Here is a 23686-nt window from a genome sequence, read left to right as displayed (position 1 = left end):
AGACCTGTGTGTGGCTCACCCCCTAGAAATAAAGTTTGGATCACTTCTAGATAGGCCTCAGACTTCCTTTCAGTTGGGCAGCTCCTCAGCCCGCTGCACCGCAGTCCCGCTCACCAGCATCTAAAACAGGAGAGTGGGCTGAGGATGCCTGAACTCAACCCAAATGATAAGAAAAAAAACAACCAGTTTGACAATAATATTCTCCAGATAGAGCAAGCTAGAATATACCCAAGAAAAATCACTTTTAAAATATCTTTCCAGCACTCCTTTTTCCTCTAAGATTTTTATCCAATCCTCCAGATATAAATTGGGCATAAAATCAATGTATAGACAGGTAAATAATTTGGATCTTCTTTGGGATTTTAGGGTTGTATCACATCCTGAGAGAATAAATTAATCTTCTGTATGAAGAATGCCAAAGTACCTCTGTAGAACTGCAGATGAATACTATTAGGGAAAATTTTTCCACCCAGAACTATGCATTATTTGCTACCCTATACTTAAGCTATAATAGTTACTTACTTCATTAGGGAGTTCAATTATGGTTCTATTTTTTGAAGAGAACGTCATGTTAAATGTAATCACCAGCGCTGTATCTAATGGGCCACTGTGAAAGATAAAAGTCTGATTACTTTCAGAGATTGATGAAGCCACTGTTCCCAATGGCCTGGGTTCCTTCCCAGAAGTTCTCTGACTTCACATCAGCTTTTTAAAATGTCTCTGACTCTGTGCTTTGTAGTCAGATGCTGAAACATTCTTACCAATACCACCTCCTAACTCTACCCCACTCTGGTTTCACTGTCATGAATTTCAAAAGGGGGGGAGGGGCGTGGGTGTGTGCGTGGGTGTCTGCGTGTGTGTGTGTGTGTGAGAGAGAGAAATTGTGGAAGAAGATGGTTTGGGTTATGACTAAAAACGGGTAGAAGACTACAGTGAAATCTATAAAGAAACCCACTGATATGGCCAACCAACAGATTTTTACATAGTGTTATGAAATATTTCTAGATATACCCTCCAGAAGAGAAGATTAGATAACAGAATGGCCTGGGTAATATCCCCTGATATTTTAATACACTCAGAGTAGTTGGCAATATCTGAAGGCCAGGAGAAACTGTTCCAGTTGGTTCCAGAAAAATATGGGATAAGACAATTATAATTATTGAGCACTTACTATGTGCAGAGCACTGTACAAAGCACTTGGAAGAATACAATATTATAAACAGACACACTCCCTGCCCACAGTGAGCTTACAGTCTAGAGCATAAGCATCCCGAACACTTATAGATCAGTATGGTACATAAAGAATGCATAAGGAGTGAGATCTTTGGAACCACTTCATTGCCTGATGTCCCATGTACGGTGGTTTCCCTGCTTCCGATCAAAATCTGGCCCTTAACCTTGGCCAACTACGGGTAAGAGGAGGTATATATGTGCATGCTTGCATGTGTCCAGGTGTAGAGGTTTATGTGTGAAGAAGTGTGTTAAAGAAGCATATGCTAGTAGAAAAAAATGAATCGGTAAAATTGTGATTTGCTTGTAGAAACACTAGTATGTTCCTTAACTATTAAGCCAGTGCAACTGATTTTGGGTAAATCTTAAGTGCCATAAAATCCAAACCTGATGCTGGAGTGACATTACCTACTTCTAGCCCCTAGCACACGCTGAGCTTCTACCCTGTAACTTCGTCCCCAACCAAATCCACCAAACCTCAACCCTCCCTCATCTTCAAAGCCATCTTAAAAAAAAACACCCATCTCTTCCAAGAAACCTTCCTCAATTCCTTACTCCAAATCCCAAGTGATATAACTCAACAACTGCTTCTTATAGATCTACCTATTTCTGCCCTCAGCACTTATGTGTGTACATATATACACATTTTAATTTCACTGTTTGCAAATAGTTTTACATCTGTCTCCCTTGTGAAGCATTTAAGTCCTAGTGGACAAGAACATGTCTTGTGCTTCTGTTGTTTCTTTCCCAGTGTTTAGTGCATTTGATTGTCTTCAGTAGGCACTCAATAAATACCTACTTCTACTCCTAGGAAATACTGCCACTGAATCCAGACATGTGAACTAAACTGCACATCTTATAAACATGGCCAACATGACCAATAAAGTTCCCCACTGGAAGCTTGTAGTCGATACCCTTTGCTTAATTCAAGATATGTACTGTTCAAAGCTCCCAACCGAGCCAGATATCAGTTATCTGCCTTGCTCTCTAACCCATTTTCCCAACTCAAGCAAACCAAGTGAAATGAGGATGCCTCATTTCTTGGCTGTAATTTACCTTTCTCTGCAGAAACTTTTGGGTTTCACTATGGAGCTAAGACCCTGGAGATCATCTCTCTCTACACGTTTCTAAGAAAATATCATCCTATTCAGATGTACTTGCCAGTTAGTGGGAAAAGAGCCCCTTTGAACCCATACACTTAGGTTATTTGAAAATCCAGTGAGGTGTTTATGAGCCTTGCCCACTTCTATCTCCTGGGAGGATGGGGGCAATGTTGGGGCCAGAAAACTTTACCTGAGCTGTATGCTGACGTTCGTTGAGCTGCCATTTTCTAGAGTCACCACTGGAGGTAATGTGAGATGGACAGCAGCATCTGTAAGGACAACAGGATGTAACTCATTCTAAAGACAAACAAATAACTGCAAACACCAGCAGAGTTTGATTTGTCAAAATAATGGAGATAATAATCAGAAAACTGTATAATGGCATAAAGCAGATGTCCCAAGCTGTGATCTCACAGGCAGGAGAATCAGAGCTTGAATTAATATTGGGTGTGGGGACCACTACAGCCTGGTATATAATAGCAGAGTTGTCTTGCAGTTTGAATCAGACAATTCTGGTGGTGCTATAGCATCCATGAGTGTCTGAGAGAAAAATCTCTTGCCTGCTTCAAATCTGACAGGGTAGGGCACACACTTAGCCCAGCTCTTTTCTTTAATCAGGACTACTTGGTCTTGACATGATTTCTGTAGGGGAAAGAAGTGAGGAAAAGGGGGTCGGGGGAGGGAGTAACACGTGTGATTCTTTGAACATGCATTATGTATTACTGAGGTGTGCGGTCTCTGCATATACACTGGGGTTTCAGTATATGAATAGGAACAGTGCTCGGACAAGCCAGAGATCACCATGCTGAGGAGGCAGGACACAGAGGTGGATGGGCCAGAACAGACCCAACCCCAGTTTGTCTTTTCTGAGCAAAACTCCAGTCCCTAGGGCCCCCATCTAAGTTGCTTGAGAACCAAGAGTGGGGTAGGACTTTTGTGGGGAAGAAGGGATCAGAGAAGAGTTGCTTCTTTCTATCCTCAGCCTGTTGTATTACCTTCTATCCCTCTCTACCCATGCAAAGGTGCTAAACCAATGAGGCTAGCTACAGCTTTGGAGGCCACAGTGTGGTTCAATTCAATAGGCTACCAGCTTGGAAATGTGAACTGCTAATGGTTATAGTTGCTTTAATATCCAAAGCCAGAAGCTTGTGAAATCACAGGCTCAATTCAAACTTCTAAGACAGTGCTTCCATACACCCTTCTGTCACCTGACTGTCAGAATGCAGGTGCCTCCCAACCAAGATTTTACTAAGTTCCTCTCCTTCAGTTCCTGCTACCTTTACTCTGGAATATAAGCTTGACTCTCAGTTTTACCTTCCAGATGGCCTGCAGCACAATGGGACTTTTTAGCAGAGAGGTCTGTAAAATTAGTTTTGGGGGGACAGGATTTACACATGTGAAGTAACAGCCCAAGTGGGTGATCTCCACAAACTTGTTTCCATTCTGACTTATGAGGCCTGCTTAATCAATTTCACAACTTCTCTCTGGTACCCTTTTCAATATTTAACAATAATCACTGTCAGGAAATTGTCCCTAATGCCTAAGCTAAATCTTTCACACTATCCTTTAAGCCTATTTCCTCTCTGGAACATTTTAACCAGGGACACAGTTAGAAAAACAGGTTCACCAGGTTGCTACAGGTTAGTGAAAATTTTTAATCCCTTCAGGGTCATGAAACACGTGTGCTGTAGGTCAGGTGAACCATTGATTTCTCTGGCCCAGGGCTCTGGAGAAGCTGGCTGTTCACACTGCCCGGGACTAAGCGGGAACTGAACAGTAGCACATGACTTCCTAAAGGAAGTTACAATTTGCAACTCTGCTCCATGGTGTGAGTGGGCTGACTTTAGCCATTCCCTACAACTGGGGTAGAAGAGCCAAATTGTTTACATTTCATAAATCTCAAAGATAACTGGACTCAAAGATAATTACCCAAAGAAAGCTGGAGACAAACAGAACCTTGAAGCACCTTATTAATGATCCCAAATGGCCTTTGTCACTGGGCAAATGAAATAAGGCCAAAGGGAAAAAGGAGAAGCAGTGTAAGAACAGCATTCATACTTAACTTTGCTGGAAAATAATCTCTGAATGTACATATTGGCAATCAACTTTAATATTCATTTCACTCATGCGAGTTCAATCTGGATTCCGGGAAAGTGGTTCTCTGAAGTTTTCAATTCTACTGATCACTGGTGTTTTTTCCAAGTGATTCTTGAAAACACAAAGCCTGACTCAGAATTAAAGGTGTGGTGTCCAAACCGTCTTAATATATCATCTTGGTGAGCATTTTACTTGCAGATCTGGAAAACCTATTTTCCTAATATATTGGGGCATCAAGACCCCCATTATTTAACTTGGTAAAGAACTCAAACCTAAAAAAGGAGTTCTAGTCTGCATATCTGCTCAGGGGATCTGAAAAAACAACTTCTGTCTTATCAAAATGGTCAGATATAAGGGTGGTACTTGATAATAGTGTTTAAATACATTAGTGAGGCTTTTCTGCAAAAAGGTGCTCAATAAATATTGATTAAAATGATAAGATCTATGAAGAACAAATTCTATTGACTGTTTCATATAGCTCTATATTGGGAAACATTTGACTTGAAATTTTAACCACAAATATTCCTCAAGTCTGTTACCATTTTTTTTTTTTTGCCCTTACAATCATATCTGATCTAACCTTAACTTCCCAGTTCCAAACTTACCACACTGTTCTTGCCACTTGAGTGAAAGACAGACCATAAAGAGAAGTGTCCATCTTTTCACCATCTTGAACTTCAGACAACTAGAAAAAAAAGTACAAAAGAGAAATTCCAAAAACAAGTCAGCTGACGGTGTATAAAGGTATAAAGGTCTGAATACTTCTTCAGCCATTCTTACCTTGTTTTGAACAGAACCTCATGCAAGCAACTCTCCTCATCAGTAAAGAAAAGGTAAATTACTTATCTTTGTGACCTCTAAGCCCTGCATGATCTCTGTCCCACCCCTTCCACCCACATTATCTATTGGTATGAGCTCCAAGAAGTCCCAGTGGTCTGACATATGATCTCTCATCCTTCAATCAATCAATGGTATTTCCTGAGCACTTATGGGCAGAGCACTGTACTAAGCAGTTAGGAGAGTACAATAATAATTATAAAATATGTTCCATGCTTACTATGGGCTAAGCACTGGGGTAGGTACAAGATAATCAGGTTAGATACAGTCCCTCTCCCACCTAGGACTCATAATCTAAATTGGGGGGAGGGAGTAGGATCTCATCCCCATTTTACAGATGAGGAAACTGAGGCACAGAGAAGTTAAGTGACACATCCAAGGTCAGTCACACAGCAGATGGGTGGCAGGGCTGGGATTAGAACCCAGTCCTGCCTCCCAGGCCTATGCTCTTTCTACTGGGCCACGTTCCTTCAAACCTGAATCCCTGTTGCTCTAGTTCCACCACATACTTGGAAGTTGAGGACTGGGCACTGCCCCAGGCAACACCTGCCCCACTCCACTAACAACTGCCCTAACCTCACACTGACTTCCTGGGCTGCCTTTCTGGCTCATCAACTCGGCACAAACCCCATGGGATCCCCATTTCACAGGGGCCCTCTGGATTTGATCCGGTTTTCTCCAAAGGTGGGTGTCCCCAGAAGGATGCAAAGGATTAATTATTTAAGGCCATTCTGGGATTCAGATTACATGCTGACCCAGAAAGCTAGGAGATATTTTGGAAAGGGCCCCTATTCATTTTTAAATGGGAAATCAAATCAATCAATGGTAACTCTTTGCAGAGCCCTGTACGGCACTTGGTAGAGTACAATAACAGTTAACAGACATTCCCTGCTCATAAGGATCCACCCCAAACACGCAGAAGGGCACACCGGCCCCTCTCCATTTCGCCTCTGACCATCCTGGTGCCTCAAACCCAAACCCAAAGGAGGCTTTACCGGGGGGGGGGGGGGGGGGGGGGGGGGGGGGCAGGTGTGAACTTGGGGTGCTTCAATTCCCTTCCCTTCAGGTTCTGCAAAAATACCCTAACAGGTAAACTCGCGGTGGGGCGGGAAAGTATCATCTAACTCTGTTGCCCTGTAATAATAATAATAATAATAATGTTGGTATTTGTTAAGCGCTTACTGTGTGCCACACACTGTTTTAAGTGCTGGGGTAGATACAAGGTCATCAGGTTGTCCCACGTAGGACTCACAGTCTCCATCCCCATTTTATAGATGAGGTAACTGAGGCACAGATTAGTTAAGAGACTTGCTCGAGGTTACACAGCTGATAAGCAGCAGAGCTGGGATTAGAACCCGTGACCTCTGACGCCCAAGCCCGTGTTTTTTCCACTAAGCCACGCTGCTTCTCTACTCTCCCAAGCGCTCAGTACAGTGCTCTGCACATAGTAAATGCTTAAAAAAAATACTCTTGATCGATTGATCTCTCCAGCCCCAATTTTGTGTTTGTGTATGTCGGGGCGGCTGCGTTTACCTGACCACCTCCCTCCGGGGCACATTCCCCTGGAAATGCCCGGACCCTGGATCGGGAAGGAAGGAGGGAGGGGCAAGTAGCCCGGGGCTCCAACAGCTGTTTGGCGACCAAGCCGCAGCAGAGCAGCACAGGTGACCCACAGGTGGGCTTCCTCCCAGGCCAACGACCACATCCCCTTTTCACCCCCTCCGAGGCGGGGCAAGAGTTTACGCTTCCTCCCTCCGGGGGAAGGGAATCCATCAATCAATCAAATCCTACTTATTGAGCCGCTTACTGTACGAGAAGTAACGATGGCTTAGTGGAAAGAGTCCGGGCTTGGGGGTCGGAGGTCGTGGGTTCTAAACCCGGCTCCGCCCCTTGTCGGCTGTGTGACTTCGGGCAAGTCGCTTAACTTCTCTGGGCCTCCGGGACCTCATCTGTAAAACGAGGATGAAGACCGTGAGCCCCACGTGGGGCAACCTGACGATCTCATCTCTACGCCAGTGCTTAGAAGAGTGCTTAGCACGTAGTAAGCGCTTAACAAATACCATTACTATTATTACTTTATGCATAGCTCTGTAGAAAGCGCTTGGGAGAGTGCTCTGCAACAGAGCTGGGGAGAAGCCGCTGGCTGGAAAAAAGTTTAATAACAACAATAATAATGGCATCTGTTGAGCGCTTACTAGCTGCAAAGCATTGTTCTAAGCGCTGGGGGGGATACAAGGTGATCAGTTTGTCCCACGTGGGGCTCACAGTCTTAATCCCCATCTTACAGATGAGGTAACTGAGGCACAGAGAGGTGAGTGACTTGCCCAAGGTCCCACAGCTGACAAGTGGCAGAGTCGGGATTAGAACCCATGACCTCTGACTCCCAAGCCCGGGCTTTTGCCACTGAGCCACGCTGCTTCTCCAAGCTTCTCGGAGTTTCGGCTCCGCCGAGCTCGGGGGTTGGGGGGCAGAGGGAGGGGGTCGCAGGGGGTGCCCCCCCAAATCGTTCTCCAGCCCCCGGTTTTCCAGAGCCAAAGCCCTGAAAACTCTTATCCCCGGGCAGCACGTTGGGGCGTCCGGTGGCCTCCCGCCCAGAGATTTTTATCCGCTGCAACCCTTGCGATCGAAGCCTAACGAAAGGGAAGCCTCTACACCAAGGGGAACTTATTGGGGTCCCACTCCGGCCGGCGGGGCAACGGGACCCCCCACCCGAACTCCGGGGCTCCGGCACCGGGAAGTCACAGAGCCCGGGGTGGTCTTGGAGCGGACTACATTTCCCGGCAGGCAGCGCGCCCGCTCCGCCACGGGGACCAAGGCAGCGGGCGGCGCGGAGCCCGCTGGGAATTGTAGTTTCCGAACGAATGGTCGCTAGGGAAGGAAGGGTGGCGGAATCCAGAAGGCTCCGGGGTCTGGGGAACGGGGAACTCACCTAGCGCGGAGAGTAGGGACTGTCTGACCACTGGGGCTCGGTGGGACTTGTCCCCTCCCCTCCTGGCTACTTCAGCTGGCCGGATGTGATCGACTAAGTCCCGCCCTCTTCGCCCAATGGGATGGCGATGGTCGGGCTCCCCGTGCTGTCATGGAGGGTGCGGCGGGGGCCCGCCCCGAGAGTCTCTTTTAACCAAGTGGGAGGGACCTCATCGCCTCCCTCCTCCTCCTCCCCGCCCTCAGTCAAGCCCCTTTCTGGACTTTGCTCAAGACTGCAGGTGACAGCCGAGGCCTGGGCTTTGGCCCTGAAGTGAGTAGGCCTTCCTTGGGCTTCTAGTGCCATGGCTGCCCCCTCCCTGCTTCTGGGCATCGACCTGGGCACCACATCGGTCAAGGCCACCCTGGTGGAAGTGGCAGGGGGAGCTGAGCAGAAGCCCCGGGTGACCGCCAGCTGTACCAGGGGGTCCCAGGCTGAGGTGGCAAGCCCGGCTGTTGGGCCAAAGGTGAGAAAGTGGGTATACCTTATTTTGGCACTGGCCAGATGGAAAGTGGACAGCCTTATAATTCTTAGTAGCATCTGGGTGATATTATAGTCCTTGGGGTGCCCCGAAAGGGGCTAGGTCAGGTCAGCCAGAAGCAAAAGTAGAAGTAAAATGCCCAGAACAGCCTGGTGACCTATACTCCTTGCATCTGGAAGCCTGGCTCGGGAGAAGCAGGAATAACTAGGGCAAGGAACCTCATGATGCTTAATGCCATTTTCTGCACAGTGAATAACTTTATACTTCAGTCCAGTTGGAGTGTGAAGCAGAAGACAGGATGGCAGTTATTTAAATGTATTGGCTTGAAAAGTAAGGAAATGATGGGTCTCCTGCTGAACTGCAGAAAAATCTGTGCGCCAGCAGCTTTGCTCGACACCACCTGCAATGTATCTCGCTGCTTATGACAATCTGAGGATCAGATGTTCCTCAACTTGGGCTTCATGACAAGAAATTCTTACTTCTCTGGCCCATTTGCATCAGAAGCTGCTAAGTGGGAACATGATGATTACTTCACTCTCCTAAGATGAGGGCCATTGTTCCTAGAGTGTCAGAGTCCTTGAAGTTCAGCTTGGGGGAGAATACACGAATCCCATCGCTACTTTACCACTACTATTTCCCTAGCAGAGGTCCAGGCTCTGGACTTCATTTGTTCCAAAAATTATATTATTTGTCAAGCACTGAGGTAGATATGAGTAGGTCGAACACACATGGAGCTCACAGTCCGGTATTTCATCCCCATTTTGCAGTTGAAGAAACTGAGGCACAGAGAAGTGAAGTGATTTGGCCAAGGTCACTCAGGAGGCAAGTGGTAGAGCTGGTATTAGAACCCAGGTCTTCTGATTCTCAGGCCCGTGCTCTTTCCCAAAGGCCATACTGCTTCAATCCCATAATATTCATCATCTTTTCCTAAGAGCCATTTCACAAGTACTGTTTTCTCTTTGTAGAATCCTATGTGTTGTTTAGGTTAGTGAGGCCTTACCCTGTGAGGTGAGCTACTATTGTTATCCCATTTTACAGAAGAGGATATGGAGGCATAGAGTTGGTGACTGACCCAAGCCCAGCAGTAAATGAGTAGCAGAGTTTATCTCTAGGTGTTTGAGCAGTGCCCACAAAGGTTGAGTGCTGGAAATTCTCTGTAAATTGTGATGTAGGCAAAGACATAAGCATAAGCCATAGGTGAACAATACTGTAAGGAAAACAACCCCAGAGAAGCAAAGTGGCCCAGAGGAAAGAGCATGGGCCTAGGACACAAACGAAGTGAGTTCTAATGCAGCCTCTGTCACTTGCCTGCTGTGTTTCTTTGGATAAGTCGCTTCACTTCTCTGTGCCTCTCTAAAATGGGGATTAAGACCATGAGGGACAGGGACTGTGTCCAACCTGCCAAATTTGTATCTACCCCAGTGCTAAGAACAGTGCCTGGCACAGTCATTCTTTCAATCGTATTTATTGAGCACTTACTGCTTGCCCAGCACTGTACCAAGAGCTTGGGAGAATACAATACAACAATAAACAGATACATTCCCTGTCCATGTGAGCTTACAGTCTGGGAGTGGGGGAGACAGACATGAATAAGCACTGAACAAATACCACAGTTATGATCATTATTATTATCTGGGCTTGCTAGAAACATGCCAGCCGGAACTTTTTTGAATTGTAAAATTCCATACTGATAATTTTTTCTCCCAAAACAAGCCATTTTGGGTAGCACTGAGATTCTCAAAGGGTTCATGTCTGTCAGCCAGTGGGCAGTCTTGTAGTTGGATTCAACAGGACGGGACTGTATTATGTGTCTGGGTTTGACGGTTGATTGGCCGCATCGCTGCTGATCGGATAGGTCTCTTTCTATGTAGAAAGCAGCGGTGGGAGGGGTCTAGCCAGGCATCTGTCTTGTGTCTTACCACTATTAGCTGAGCCATTCTGCCTCTGGAATTGGATGGTCCCTGCTGGAGTCCCCGGGACAGGGAGGACGATGACCCGCTCAGAGACTGGGGATGTGACCCAGACTTCATTAGCACACTTGAAGGACAAGAGCCACCACTGCCCTTCTGTTCTCCTTGAGGCTGGGGCAGCTCCTAGTGCTGTCCAAGGATCCGGGAGAGGTCAGAGGAGTGGGATGCCTTTTTTTTTTAAATGATATTTATCAATCAGTCAACCATATAAATTGAGCACTTACTGTGTGCAGAGCACTGTACTAAGTGCTTGGGAGAGTACAGGGTAACAGTAAACCAACACATTCCCTGCCCACAACAAATTTTCAGTCTAGAGGACGAGCTTAAAGGTCTAGAGGACTGTTAAGCGCTTACTGTGTGCCTTCTGCTTCTGCTCTCTCATCCCTTGCCAGGGTGGGCAGCCCTGTGGTTGGATTCAGCGGGATGGGACTGGATTTAAATCAGTCCATTGTTGATATTTATTGAATACTTACGGTATGTACAAAGCTCTTGGGAGAGTACACTACAACAGAGTTTGTATACATGTTTCCCATTCACACTGAGCAAGCCTACTCCTCATTTCTTTTCCATTAGGCAGTGGGGGGAGGAAAGTATATCCAGGGAAGCAGCGTGGCCTAGTGGAAAGAGCACAGGCCTGGGAGTCAGAGGACCTGGGTCTTAAACCCAGCCCTGCCACTTGTCTGCTGTGTGACCATGGGCAAGTCACTTCACTTCTCTGGGCCTCAGTTTCCTCATCTATAATGGAAATTCAATACCTGTTCTTTCCTCCCCTTTAGACTGTGAGCCCCATGCAGTGCAGGGGCTAGGTCTAATCTGATGATCTTGTATCTACCCCAGCATATAGTATAGTGCTTGGTATAAAATAAGCACCGTACAAATACTAAAAACAAAAACAAAACCCCTTCCTACTTGCTTCTTCTTCTTGACCAGGTCTCTCTGCACCTCTCTGTCCATTGATGGAGCTGAGGGTTCATCAGTTGAGCAATATGAAGTCGTATCTGCGTCGACCAACTTGAGGTCTTTGGATCAATCAAGCAGTCAGTACTTCCAGTCAGCCCCAGACCCTCATGTCTGGCCCCTGGGAACTGATTTCTAAATTTTTGTTTGCAGGGAAGAGAGCAGGATGTGCAGAAGGTCATCCAAGCATTGAATGAATGTCTCTCTGCTCTCCCGATACAGCAACTCCAGAGGGTTTGTTGCATTGGGATTTCAGGACAGATGCATGGAGTGATGTTTTGGAAAACCAATCAAGGTAGCACCTGGCGAAGGGACTGTTGTGATGTGTAGCCATGTAGGCAGTGATGGAGAAACGTTGCAGAGGAATCCAGCAGTTATACATTTCAAATCTTCTTAGGTTTTGTGTTTAAATATATGCAACAAGTTTGATGGTTGGAGGAAAATACTAAGGGATGCAAGTGAAAAATAGATTTTCCCTTTATTGTTTGATCATTTGTACTGGTTTTTAAGGTATTTGTTAAGTGCTAACACTGTGCCAGTCACTAAATGAAGCGCTGGGGGCAGATACACGCTAATCAGGGTGGGCACAGGCCATATCCTACATAAAGTTCACAGTCTTAATCCCCATTTTACAGATGATGTAATTGAGGCATGGAGAAGTGATGAGACTCTCCCAAGGTCACATAGCAAAGAAGCGATGGAGCTGGCATTAGAACCCAGGTCCATGCTCTTTCTACTAGGCCATGCTGCTTCTCTTGATCTTTGAGGCAAAAGTATATAATTTTTACTTCTCGATGGACACCTTGTCTGTTACCCCATTTCTTAGCAGTGCAGGCTGATGGCAATGTTCGGGAACATTGTTTTACAAGAAAGCAAATTGGCAAGAGGACAAGCCATACTAATTATGGTGTTTGTTAAATGCTTACCATGTTCCAAGTACTTTGGTAGAGGCAAAATAAACAGGATAAGCCCGAGAAGTAGCGTGGTTCAGTGGAAAGCGCACGGGCTTGGGAGTCATAGGTCATGAGTTCGAATCCCAGCTCTGCCACTTGTCAGCTGTGTGACTGTGGGCAAGTCACTTCACTTCTCTGTGCCTCAGTTACTTCATCTGTAAAATGGGGATTAACTGTGAGCCTCACGTGGGACAACCTGATTACCCTGTATCTACCCCAGCACTAAGAACAGTGCTCGGCACATAGTAAGTGCTTAACAAATACCAACATTATTATTATTATTATTATTAGGTTAAACACAGACACAAATTGCCTAGGTCAGTCCTCTCTATTCAGAAGGAGGACTGAGCAGTTGTTCAGTTGACTTGCTCTATGTGGATGGGTTTACCAGGTTGTTTAAGCCAAAACCCCCTATATTATTATTACCATTATTATGTACTTGTTAAGCGCTTTCAGTGTGTCATGTACTGTTCCACATACTGGGATAGATCCAGTTAATCAGGTCGGACACAGTCCCCGCATCACACGGGGCTCACAATCCAAGTAGGAGGGAGAAACAGTTATTAAATCCCCATTTTACAGATAAGGAAACTGAGGGCCAGACAAGTGAAGTGACTTGCCCTAGGTCACCCAGCAGCAAGTGGCAGAGCCAGGATTATCACTCAGATCCTCTGACTGGCAGGCTCATGCTCTTTCCACTAGGCCACACTGCTATTTTGGGTTGGAAATAATCTCTTGGACTGTCTACATGGAGTAGATCAGTAGACTGATTGCTCAGCCCTCCACTTTACTAAAGCTGTGCAGGCCCAGACCATGGCTTGGTTGGATTGTTGGGAGGTAAAGGTGGGGAGTACAGGGGGCAGTTGGGGTCTCTGTAACTCATCCTATTTGGGGGTGCCAGAGAATGAATGGAATAATAAGCCCAGAAAGATCCAGCAAGCCTTTCTTAAAAGTAGTCCAGAGGCCAATAAATCCCTTTTGAAATCTTCAGGAAGATTAATTTTCTTTGAACACAACCAGTTTTCCTGTAAGGCAGAGCGCACGTTCTCACAAAATCCCATGTAATGGAAAACACAGGCAGTAGTACTCACCCATTCTGACACCACACATAGGTGCTTAAGTGATTTCTTCTGACACAGAAGTGCGCTATATCCAATTGGCCCCTCCTTATGAGACACATGCCCCCTAAGTCCCCTATCAACATTCTAACCAAAACGCATAGTGAAAACACATGTTATGGCAAAACAATGAAGTTCTGGAATGTAGTTGGGACCTAGCATCAGACCTTAATACAGCTATGCCGGGTGGGATGGGTGAGGAGAATGATTTCTTGTTGTTGTTAATGGTATTTGTTAAGTGCTTACGAAGTGCCAGGCACTGTTATCAACACTAGGGTAATTATAGGATAATCAGGTTGGAGACAGTCCCTGTTCCTCAGTCTAAATAGGAGGGTAAAAAGGAGAACTGAGGCCCAAGATAACACAGCAGACAAGTGGCAGAGCTGGGATTAGAACCCAAGTCCTTCTGACTCCCACGTACATGCTCTATCCACTAGGCCATGCTGCTTCTGAGTCATAGCAGGTTAACCAGCAACTGCTGAAATTAGGAAATCCAAAGCAAAGAAGGTCAGAAGGAGCATTTTAAAGACAAGGTAAAAGAAAGCCTAAGACAGTGCTGAAGCCCAGCTGAAAACTAGGAGCTAGACCTGGATAGTGACTGCTCTCAAGATGGGAATAGCTTTCTCTGAGCAAAATCTTCAAATGGAAAGAGAGACAAGGAGGCAAAAGAGAAAACAGTGCCAGGTGCTACAGATATTCAGTACGTTCACACGACAAACTAACAGCTTTTTTGTGTGCCCACTGTGGCCGGCACTGTGGATCCCACGGTGGCCTTTTCAGCCACACACACATTTATGGGAGACTTCACTGTCAAAGGTGTCTTCTTTGAAAATATTGCAGAACTGAATTACCAGAAGACAGACAGCCCAGTTTGAATGATTTGTGAGTCTAGTACATACAATGTACTTTACTTTCCACCTGTCCCAGGAGCGATGCAAGCAAGCCATACAAACCATGGCATGTACTGGATATGCTTTTACAGAGAGCTGCTTAATGTTTTTTGAGGCAGTCACATATCTACTTGTTTTGTTTTCATGCTTCTGGACAATAAGAAGTGTTCCTTTCCTCTTGTGTCTGCTTAGCAGACTTAGGTGCAACCACATTTCATACAATGCCTTGACAACTTTAGGAAGACTTGCAGTGAGACTTTGGAAAAAGTCATGAAATATGCTGATGTAAAAATGCCACAAAAAATACAAATTGTCAATCCTTTGATGTTTCCAGTGACAGTTTATGGATCCGAAATCTGAACGGTGAAAAAACAGGATAAAAAGAACATCGATTCTTTTGAAAGGTGGTGTTGGAGGGCTTTTGCAAATACCATAGACTGCCTGAAAAACAAACAAGTGGATTTTGGAGCAAATTAATCCAAAGTGACCTTTGGAAGGCCAAATGACTCGATTTAGATTAGTGTATTTTGGACACATAATCAGGAGGACTAATTCTCTGGAGAAGACCCTATGCTAGGAAAAATCCAGGGAAAACATGGAAGAGGCAGACCAGCAACTAGATAGATGGAGACCATAACAACGATAATGAAAGAATCATTAGGTTACAGATTATGGCAGAAGACAGGACGTTCTGGAGAAAATAGATCCACAGGGTCGCTTTGAATCGGAAACGACTCAATAATAATGACAACTTTAATGACAGCCTTTAGTGTGTTTAGAGTTGACCTTGTGGTTAATTTGGTTTCCAGACATTATTCTTGTCTGGAATAAATGGGATAGAAGAGAACTCTTACTGCAATGGTTGAGGAAGGGAGAGAAAGATAAAATGCACCACAAACACTGGCAAAGTATTTTGTTTAGCTTTGCTGGGTTTGAGGCTCAGGTCAGACGCCAAATCCAGAGTTCCATTCTTAGGCTTGAGGGAAGGTGATAGATTAAGAGTGGGGCTGAAGAGGAGATTTCTATATCAAGTAACTATAAAGTAGGGGAAAACCAAAGCAATTTTTATGGAAGTCTGAACCTTGATGATTTTGTCTCTTTTAGACTTGCCTCAGATATGAACTATTCTCATTTGGGGGGCTGGGAGAAAGCCTTATTGGACCCTTATTCTTATTCTTGGACAGGATTTACTTTATCCTAGAAATAATCTGTGGGAAAGTTCATTTCAAGCCAGAAAGTGTATCTCGTTAGGTTATCTGTAATAAAGTCTAACTTTAAAAAATCGTGGGACTGTTAGTTTATGAGATTTAGTGCTTAATTAAATGAGTCATATTTTAGGATTGAGTAATGCCAAACCACCGTGACTCTCTTTTTTTCTCCAAACTACCATTCCTTGCAGGGTGCGAGTGGAAAGGAAGTGGAGCTAGTTGTGTATTTGAGCCCAAAGAAGTCAGTCATCTGATCACATGGCAAGATGGCCGCTGTAGCAGCAGTTTCCTGGCTTCCCTTCCACCACCTCAGTCTCATCTCAGCGTGGCCACTGGATTTGGGTGTGCAACAATATACTGGCATCTGAGGAACAGGTACAAGCTGCTGAACTCTAGTCAGAGTCATGGAGTTTCCTGGGAGTTGTTGTGGAGTCTGCGGCAAGTCCTAGAAATGAATTCAGAGCTACTGTCCTCCAATCTGTGGCTCAGATTGCAAGATTACTCTGCTCTTCCTTCTGAATTCTTTAAAGGCCGGTTCAGCAGGGCTCAGTAAATATAACTTGGTCAGGACAAGTGAAAAGTCAAGGTCTACCAGCAGTTATTTCTAACAAACCCAGCCCTGGAGGCAGAGAGATATAGAGATAAGACTGGCCATTCTCTAAATTCCTGTAGTGAATTTTATTAAAGCAGCTCTTCTGGTGGCATTTGTTCAGTAGGTGGTGTTCCCATTTTGGATCCAGGACTACTCCATTAACCCTATAGATGTAATTTATTTAAATGAGGTAAAGGAACTGCTTTAGACTGCTGGGAGAGCATTGTCCTTTCCCTTTCAAGTCTTGTTTTTTCCTGTTGGTGGAGGACTCCAGGCCAGGCCACTCCCTTAATTCATCTCGTGAATTCTCCGAGGGCCTAAAGCAAGTCCTCACATGGCATTTGTTCAGTTGCTGCTGGTCACGTGTCTGGTTCCTAGAATCATCCATTACCCTCTATTATCTGATTTCCATCCCCTTCATTTCACTGAAACTGCATTCTCCAAGGTCATCAAGGACTTCCTCCTTGCCAAATCTAGGAGACTATCTAAACCATCCTTGGCCTCTCTCCTGCTTTAGAGGCTGGATCTACTCACTTCTCCTGGAGACACCATCTGACTTTGGTGCCCCAAAACAGTTCTCTCCTGGTTCTCTTCCTACGTCTCCTGCTGCTCTGTGTCTTTTCACTTATTATTTTAGCAGATTTAGTGAACATTTGCTGAATTTTGCAGTTCAATGTGAGATGAAGAGCGGAAATTCGTTGTGGGCAGGGAGCGTGTCAACAGAATCTTATTGTATTCTCCCAAGTACTCCCAAGTACAGTGCTCTGTACACAGTAAGTGCTCAATATGTTTGACTGACACTTATTCTGCCCAGAGTATTCTGCGGGCAGTAAGCGCACAATAAATACCATCGAATGATTCATAGTGACCTGGAATTTAATCCTCACTCTGAAAGGGGAGAGTATAATATTCCCTGTCAGGGGAGTCACACTTGGTCAGTCCTTCCATTCAGGCCTGCCATGAGAAGAAGTAAAGTGTTTTGAGCTCCTGCAAAGGAAGTTGAATGATAAAATACATCACCAGCTGGCTTAGTTAATTTGTTGGACTGGCATTCTGTTCTGTGGGTGCCAATTGCTGGAGGCAGTGAGAATTGGAGGCAGTAACTGGCTTCTCACCCCAAGGGCCTGACCTAAATCCTCTCTTCCAGCTTCCCAGAGCCCATGGCTAGAGATGGGGATTGAAGGACTTAGGTCATCTTGCACTGGTCTCCCTCCACTTTCCAATTTCTGAGAGAGCAGGCGGCTGAGCAAGATTGGGCCTACTGTGTGACTGGGAATGGAAAGTCAGCTCCTTCTTTTCCCCCAGATTCCCACCCCCAGAAGAATCACCAAACCGCCCTGGCTCCGACTGGAATTGCCAACCACTCCCTTCCCCAGCCAGTTTGCTCCCAGAAACTCTGCTCCAGATGGCTGGGAGCAAATCCCTGTGGCAGCCAGCACTGGACCAGCCGCTGAGAGCAGACTAGTTATGGCTGCTATGCCTATCCTTCTAGCCAGTCCCCACTCCCCTCCAGGAATTCCACAACTTCATTACCAATGAAAGACAGTACAATTTTTCAGGAAGATATTTGACCTCATTGGAGTTTTTTTGTTTTTGTTTTTTGTGGGGGTTATGTGAAACAGCCCAGAGTTTCTGACGTCCTACAGCGCGGCTGGGACCATCCATGACTACGTGGTGGCGATGTTGTGTGGCCTGAAGAAACCCCTGATGTCTGACCAGAATGCCGCGAGCTGGGGTTATTTCAGTACCAGAAGTAGGACATGGAATTCAGAAATGTGAGTGAAGTCATAATAGGCTGAGCTCTGTCATGGGTAATTCATGTATTGAAGTCTGTTCCGACAACTGGGATCTGTTCCCTAGCTATTAAAGTGATTGAGGGGTGGGGGTGGGGGGGCCACTTTTCCCCATCCCAGTAGGGCAGGTGTTTAGGATCCCAAAACCCTCTTAACTAATTTAAGTGGGTTGGCCCAGAGATGGCAGTGAGCCATGGGTCGGGGGAGAGGAAAAACTGGGGCAGCTGAACAGCTAAATTGCTAGATCTCTCACCTTGGGATCCAGCCCTTCAGAGCTCACCCCTGCCACTGTCCTTAGAGGATACCAGTTCCTAGAACTGCCAGGGGAGCACCTTGCTTTTACCTAAGCTTAAGAAGGAGTTGTTTACTCCTAAGTTCTTCACAGCACCTGGCACGGAATTTGGTCTGATAATAATGAAGTACACATTTTCTTTTTCAGTACAACTAAGCAAGGGAAGTATTAGACTTGAGGGATGCTCTTTAAGGATACCGTTTCTGGAGCAAGGTCTAGAATCCTATAAAATCCTCTTCCTTCCTTCAGGGCCAAGACACTGAGCTCTTAAAGACCTCCAGGCAGGGAAGGTAAAGGACCTTCTAAGCATGCCATAAAACGGAGAAAGCAATTTTGAGTTGTTGTGCCATTTTCACTAACCTTGATGTGTTTGCTGTTTGCTTCAAAAAAAAAGTAATGGCTTTGAAATCGTTCCTTCTTGGGTATTGACTTGCTAACGACTCCTTGGGCACTGTAACTTAAAATAGCTACCCTCAGAAAAATGGCCATTCGGGTTAGTCATGTGAGGCCATCAGTCTAATTGCTTCTGCCCAGCTCCTAAGCCTCCTTTACTCAGGGAGCGAACATTGGTTCTGTCCATCTCCTCCTAGGAAATAAATCTGCTTCCTCTCCTGCCAAAATGGGGGTATTTTTCAAACCTGTGACTTGTCTAATTGTTTGGAAGAAGACTAAGGCAGAAGGTGAGTTGGAGATAGATTTTTATACACCCCTAAGCAGAGGTTATCTCATAGCTCAATCCCCTACCTCTTCCCACATGGCTGCTCCTGCTGGCCCAACCCAAACTCTTATGAGTGTCCATTGTTGCATTCCAGTTTGAGCCGCTCTGGCTTTCCCGTGCACCTGCTCCCTGACCTCGCAGCACCTGGCAGTGTGGCAGGTCGAACATCTCAAGACTGGTGTGGGATCCCAAAAGGAACCGAAGTGGGAGTGGCTCTGGGGGATTTCCAGTGCTCGGTCTATTCCTGTATGACCCAGAGGACGGATGCAGGTAATGCTGCAGGGCTCGGAAAGGGGTCAGTGGACAGAGAGATTTAGAACCCAGGTCTCACTGCTCTGGGGCTCTTTGAAGATCTCTCTTTCCTGGTGGTCTGCTTTCCAGTTGTCCTCTTGAAAGAGGATGTGGGTGAAGAAATTCCCCAGAGTTGCTTCTCCCTTAGGAATGGGTATTTGTTTTTAATTGAATTAGTCTCTGCTCTCAAACCAGGTTTGGAATACAACCAATTTTTGTTGATCCTGAGGACAGTGATCCAATTTTAAAAATTATCCAGCTTCTTTGCTGCTTCCTCTCCTTCCTCCCCTCATTTCCTGCTCATTAGCACCTTTACCGGGAGATGATATTGGAAGATATTTTTCCTAGAGAAAACTTTTTTTTCCTCACTCTTCCCAGGTCAAATCAATGCCAAGTGTAAGTGAATGTTAACAGGGATGACCCTTGCAGGCAGGCACTATGTAGCCTTGGTCCATTTTTCAGTCTGCTGAGGCTATCCCGGTGAGAGCTTGTCCACCGCACCCTGCTGCTGCTTTCTGGGGCAGTAAGGCCATCCCCAGAGTTCAGAAGAGCAAGCAGTGTGGTGGAAGGGACGGGTGAAATAGAGTTGCCAGTTGTCCCAAGCCAATCTTGGGAAAAACACTTCATCTGTTCCAGATCAATCTAATACTTAAAAAACACACCAAAAGTTTTGTATTCAAACTCCCCTAACAGATCCTGAATAGTACTCTCTCCATCTCTTACTTAGACTGTGATCCCCATATGGATCAGGGACTGTGTCCACCCTGATTATCCAGTATCTACCTTAGCACTTAGTTCAGCGCTTGGCACATAGTAAGTGCTTAACAAATACCATATAAAACAGTCAGTCATATTTATTGAGCGCTTACTGTATACAGAACACTGTAGTAAGTGGTTGGGAGAGTGCGATATACCAATATAACAGACACATTCCCTGACCACAGTGTTTGACAAATACCACTGATTGATTGATTTGATCACCAGTAGGTATTCTGGGGCTCCCTATGTGAGCGTTGTGCTTGGATTTTAGCCAGACAAGGCTCTGGGACCCAACACTTTTTTTCTTTTTTTTTTCCTGCTGCTGTTATAAGAATCTAATCTCTTCTTACTTCTCGGACTTAGTTCTCAACATCAGCACCTCTGCTCAGCTGTCAGCCGCCATGCCGTCTGGATTCCAGCCCACCCAGACCCCAGACCCCTCAGCACCGATTGCCTACTTTCCCTACTTCGGTGGGAGCTACTTGGGCGTGGCAGCATCTCTCAACGGAGGCAATGTGCTGGCGACGTTTGTCAGCATGCTGTTGCAGTGGACGGCAGAGCTAGGTAAAGTATTTCCCAAAGGATCCAGATTTCCCAGCAGAGTTTAGCAGGGAGGCTGTGTGTGGGCGTCGGAGAGTGATTGTGCTTGTCATTCTTCCCAGAGGAGCACTCCTTGTGGAGCTGGGCCTTTCCTCATCTAAAGGAAATATATGCAGTTAATGTCTAAGCCCAAAACTTCCTGGCTCCGGGCTCCTTAGGTTGAAATTTGAAAACACAAAGTGAGTCTGTGTTATTTTTAGCCCTAGGTTGGAGAGTGGTATATTAGCACCTGGAGAAGGAGATAATTTGTGATGTTAAAAAGCACCTGCCACCTTTCCCATAATATGTGACTTTTTAATGGACTTTTTCTCATTCGTGGGCTCTCTTTTTTGTTTTCACTTTTTGAGCACATCAGTTAGCCAAGTCAGTGTGAGCAGGGCAAAGAGGGGTGAGGACTATGATAGACACCTGTGCCCCACTGCTAAGAGAACTCCTTCTGCTCTCCATCGCACCATAGAAGCTGGAAAAAAGGCATTCACAGGGCTGGGTAGCAGATGTAGTATTACCCATGCATGTCAGATCATAGCAACTGTTCAGATCCAGAGCAGTTTTGAGGTCAGTTGATCCTCACAATATTCTGTTAAGGTAGAGAGATTTTAATCTCTCCTGGGAAAACTAACCTCAAATTGTGGAAGCAGGACACCAAGGCCACATAAGTCAAATGGCTGAGGTGGGAACGGTGCTTTAGTCCCCTCTTCTGCAGCCCTGGGTTCTGCCCACTCTACAATTCTGTGTTTCTTGCAGTTCCTCAGGGCTGACTTTACTCCCTAACTGGTGCTTCGACTGAAAGTTAGAGGTCATTATGTACTTGCACGGCTCTATTATCATCTTTATATTCCAGACCTTGTAATTGCAGAAACACATTTCCCCAAAAGTGTATAACTCTAGCGGAGCACTTGGATCTGAGATTCTGGGCGGAATCAATTTGAAAAGGGCAAGGGCTGAGATTGCTAAAACCCACAAGTCTCGTAGCTCATGAAGAATTGGTGATTTCTAGGTTGGCCATGTCTTTGGGCTCCATCTATTTTCCTGCCACCGGGGGCAGGAATAGTTGGGCCCAAGTTAGGGTGTAGAAACATTAATGGGCATGTGTATTCAGCCAGTCTCAGGAGAAGTTGGATTGAGTTTCAAATGTAAAAGGAAATGGATGAAACCTTTCTTCCGCCCATCTTTCCAGAAAGGCCTATTGGATGGAAAAAGCAGGTCAGCTTGTGCAGTGGGTCAGCACTTTGGAGACTATTTGGGTCTCAAATTAGAGACAATGCATTAATTCTGGAACTTTGTATTATAGTCTGTGTTCTATTTTTGGGAATCTTATGGATTGGTGTGGATTTAGGGTAGGTTTATGACACAGTGATCTATCTGGGCATAATTGCTTGGTGGTCTTCCTTCAGAGCTCTCCAGTTGGGTAGGACATTCTGTTATTCTTCCTCCTTTCAGCCCTTGAATGTCTGCGTCACACAGCAAACTTCCGTGGGGAAGCATTGTGGCCTAGCAGGTAGAAGCAGCGTGGCTTAGTAGAAGGAGGCTGGGCTTGGGAGTCAGAGGTCATGGGTTCAACTCCTGGCTCTGCCACTTGTCAGCTGTGTGACTCTGGGCAAGTCACTTAACTTCTCTGTGCCTCAGTTACCTCGTCTGTAAAATGGGGATTAACTGTGAGTCTCACGTAGGACAACCTGATGACCCTGTATCTCCCCCAGCACTTAGAACATTGCTCTGCACATAGTAAGCGCTTAACAAATACCAACATTATTATTATTAGATCATGAGCCTGGGAGTCAGAAGGACCTAGATTCTAATTCCGGCTCCTCCACTTGAGTTCTGTGTGACCTTGGGTAAGTCACTTAGATTATATGTGCCTCAGTAACCTCTTCTGTAAAATGGGGATGAAGACAGTGAGCCCTATGAGGCACTTGGACCTTGTCCAACTTGCTTAGCTTGTATCTACCCCAGTGCTTAATACAGTGCCTGGCACATAGTAAATGCTTAAAAAATACAATAAAACAAAAAACCAAAAATAAAAAACTTCACCTGCTGACTTAGTCATAAGTGGTGCAGCCAGCAGCATATCCTAACTAAGTCATTGGCAAGTTCAAGTTCCAAATGTTTAGAGCTTTTCCTTGGCTTGTCTCCTTTTTAGTAAACACAGCCTGGATTTTCCCAGAGAGCTGGGCAATTACTAGAATTGGTGGTGTCAAAACTCCAGAAGTGTCCTTGGATCAGAGCAGGATGAATGAAGGCTCTATCTCCCCGGCTGACCAATTGGTGGCAAAAAGTAAAGAACAAGAATTTAAAAAGCAATTAACAATAGGCTAGTAACTCCTTCTGTGAAATCTTCGTCCCATGGCGAATCACAACAAGAGAGGGTTCAGGAAGGTGGAGAACAGATTTACATTATGCTGATTTGTTTTTGGCAGGGTTGGAAGTTTTGGAATCCTCTGTGTATTCACAAATGATCCAAGCAGCCTTAACCCAGATGGACACCACCCTCACCATCACCCCGACCATATCCGGAGAGAGACATGTGCCGGATCAACTGGCTTCAGCGACTGGTATTGCTGCCTCAAACCTTTCCCTCGGTCATGTGACCAGAGCCCTGTGCCAGGGCATCATTCACAACCTTCAGACCATGCTTCCATTTCAGCAGCTGAGAGAGTGGGGCGTGGAGCGAGTGGTTGGGAGTGGCAGTGCGCTCTCCCGGAATGAGGTACTGAGGCAGGAAGTGGAGAAAGCTTTTCCGGTCCCTGTATTCTTTGGCCGGGATGTGGACGCAGCCCTAGGTGCTGCTCTTGTCATGCTTCAAGAGAAACTAAACTAAAAACAGGACGCTAA

The 23686-nt window shown here is 45.7% G+C and overlaps 2 protein-coding genes across 4 annotated transcripts in view; one reads left to right on the top strand and one right to left on the bottom strand.

Moving 5' to 3' along the window:
- Positions 1 to 13765, bottom strand: part of CTNS (cystinosin, lysosomal cystine transporter) — a 24582-nt gene extending 10817 nt beyond the window's left edge. Inside the window, exons 1-4 of one of the 3 annotated variants that reach the window (XM_007672530.3) lie at positions 13685 to 13765; positions 5036 to 5115; positions 2524 to 2602; positions 523 to 607 (exon numbers count right to left, since the gene is read on the bottom strand). In XM_007672530.3, the coding sequence (XP_007670720.1) occupies positions 523 to 607; positions 2524 to 2602; positions 5036 to 5099 (228 nt within the window). In that variant the 5' untranslated portion in view covers positions 5100 to 5115; positions 13685 to 13765. Of the gene's footprint in view, positions 1 to 522; positions 608 to 2523; positions 2603 to 5035; positions 5116 to 6800; positions 6908 to 8196; positions 8297 to 13684 lie in introns of those variants that run through there. The other 2 variants (XM_007672529.4, XM_029082574.2) reach the window with 2 other exon arrangements.
- On the top strand, positions 8348 to 23686 carry SHPK (sedoheptulokinase). The gene is made up of 7 exons (XM_003431356.5): positions 8348 to 8698; positions 11794 to 11935; positions 16001 to 16184; positions 18024 to 18176; positions 19299 to 19474; positions 20618 to 20818; positions 23272 to 23686. The coding sequence occupies exons 1-7, from the start codon at positions 8537 to 8539 to the stop codon at positions 23670 to 23672; spliced, it is 1419 nt and encodes a 472-aa protein (XP_003431404.2). The 5' UTR covers positions 8348 to 8536; the 3' UTR covers positions 23673 to 23686.

This window comes from Ornithorhynchus anatinus, chromosome 17 (assembly GCF_004115215.2).
Source record: "Ornithorhynchus anatinus isolate Pmale09 chromosome 17, mOrnAna1.pri.v4, whole genome shotgun sequence".
Taxonomy (NCBI): domain Eukaryota; kingdom Metazoa; phylum Chordata; class Mammalia; order Monotremata; family Ornithorhynchidae; genus Ornithorhynchus; species Ornithorhynchus anatinus.
This window is presented reverse-complemented; position numbering and strand designations above follow the sequence as displayed.

Coding starts and splice junctions, on each gene's coding strand:
- SHPK (XM_003431356.5), top strand. CDS start 8,537: ATGGCTGCCCCCTCCCTGCTTCTGGGCATCGACCTGGGCACCACATCG. Junction 16,185..18,023: donor TACTGGCATCTGAGGAACAG/GTACAAGCTGCT, acceptor TATGTGAAACAG/CCCAGAGTTTCTGACGTCCT. Junction 18,177..19,298: donor AGGACATGGAATTCAGAAAT/GTGAGTGAAGTC, acceptor GTTGCATTCCAG/TTTGAGCCGCTCTGGCTTTC.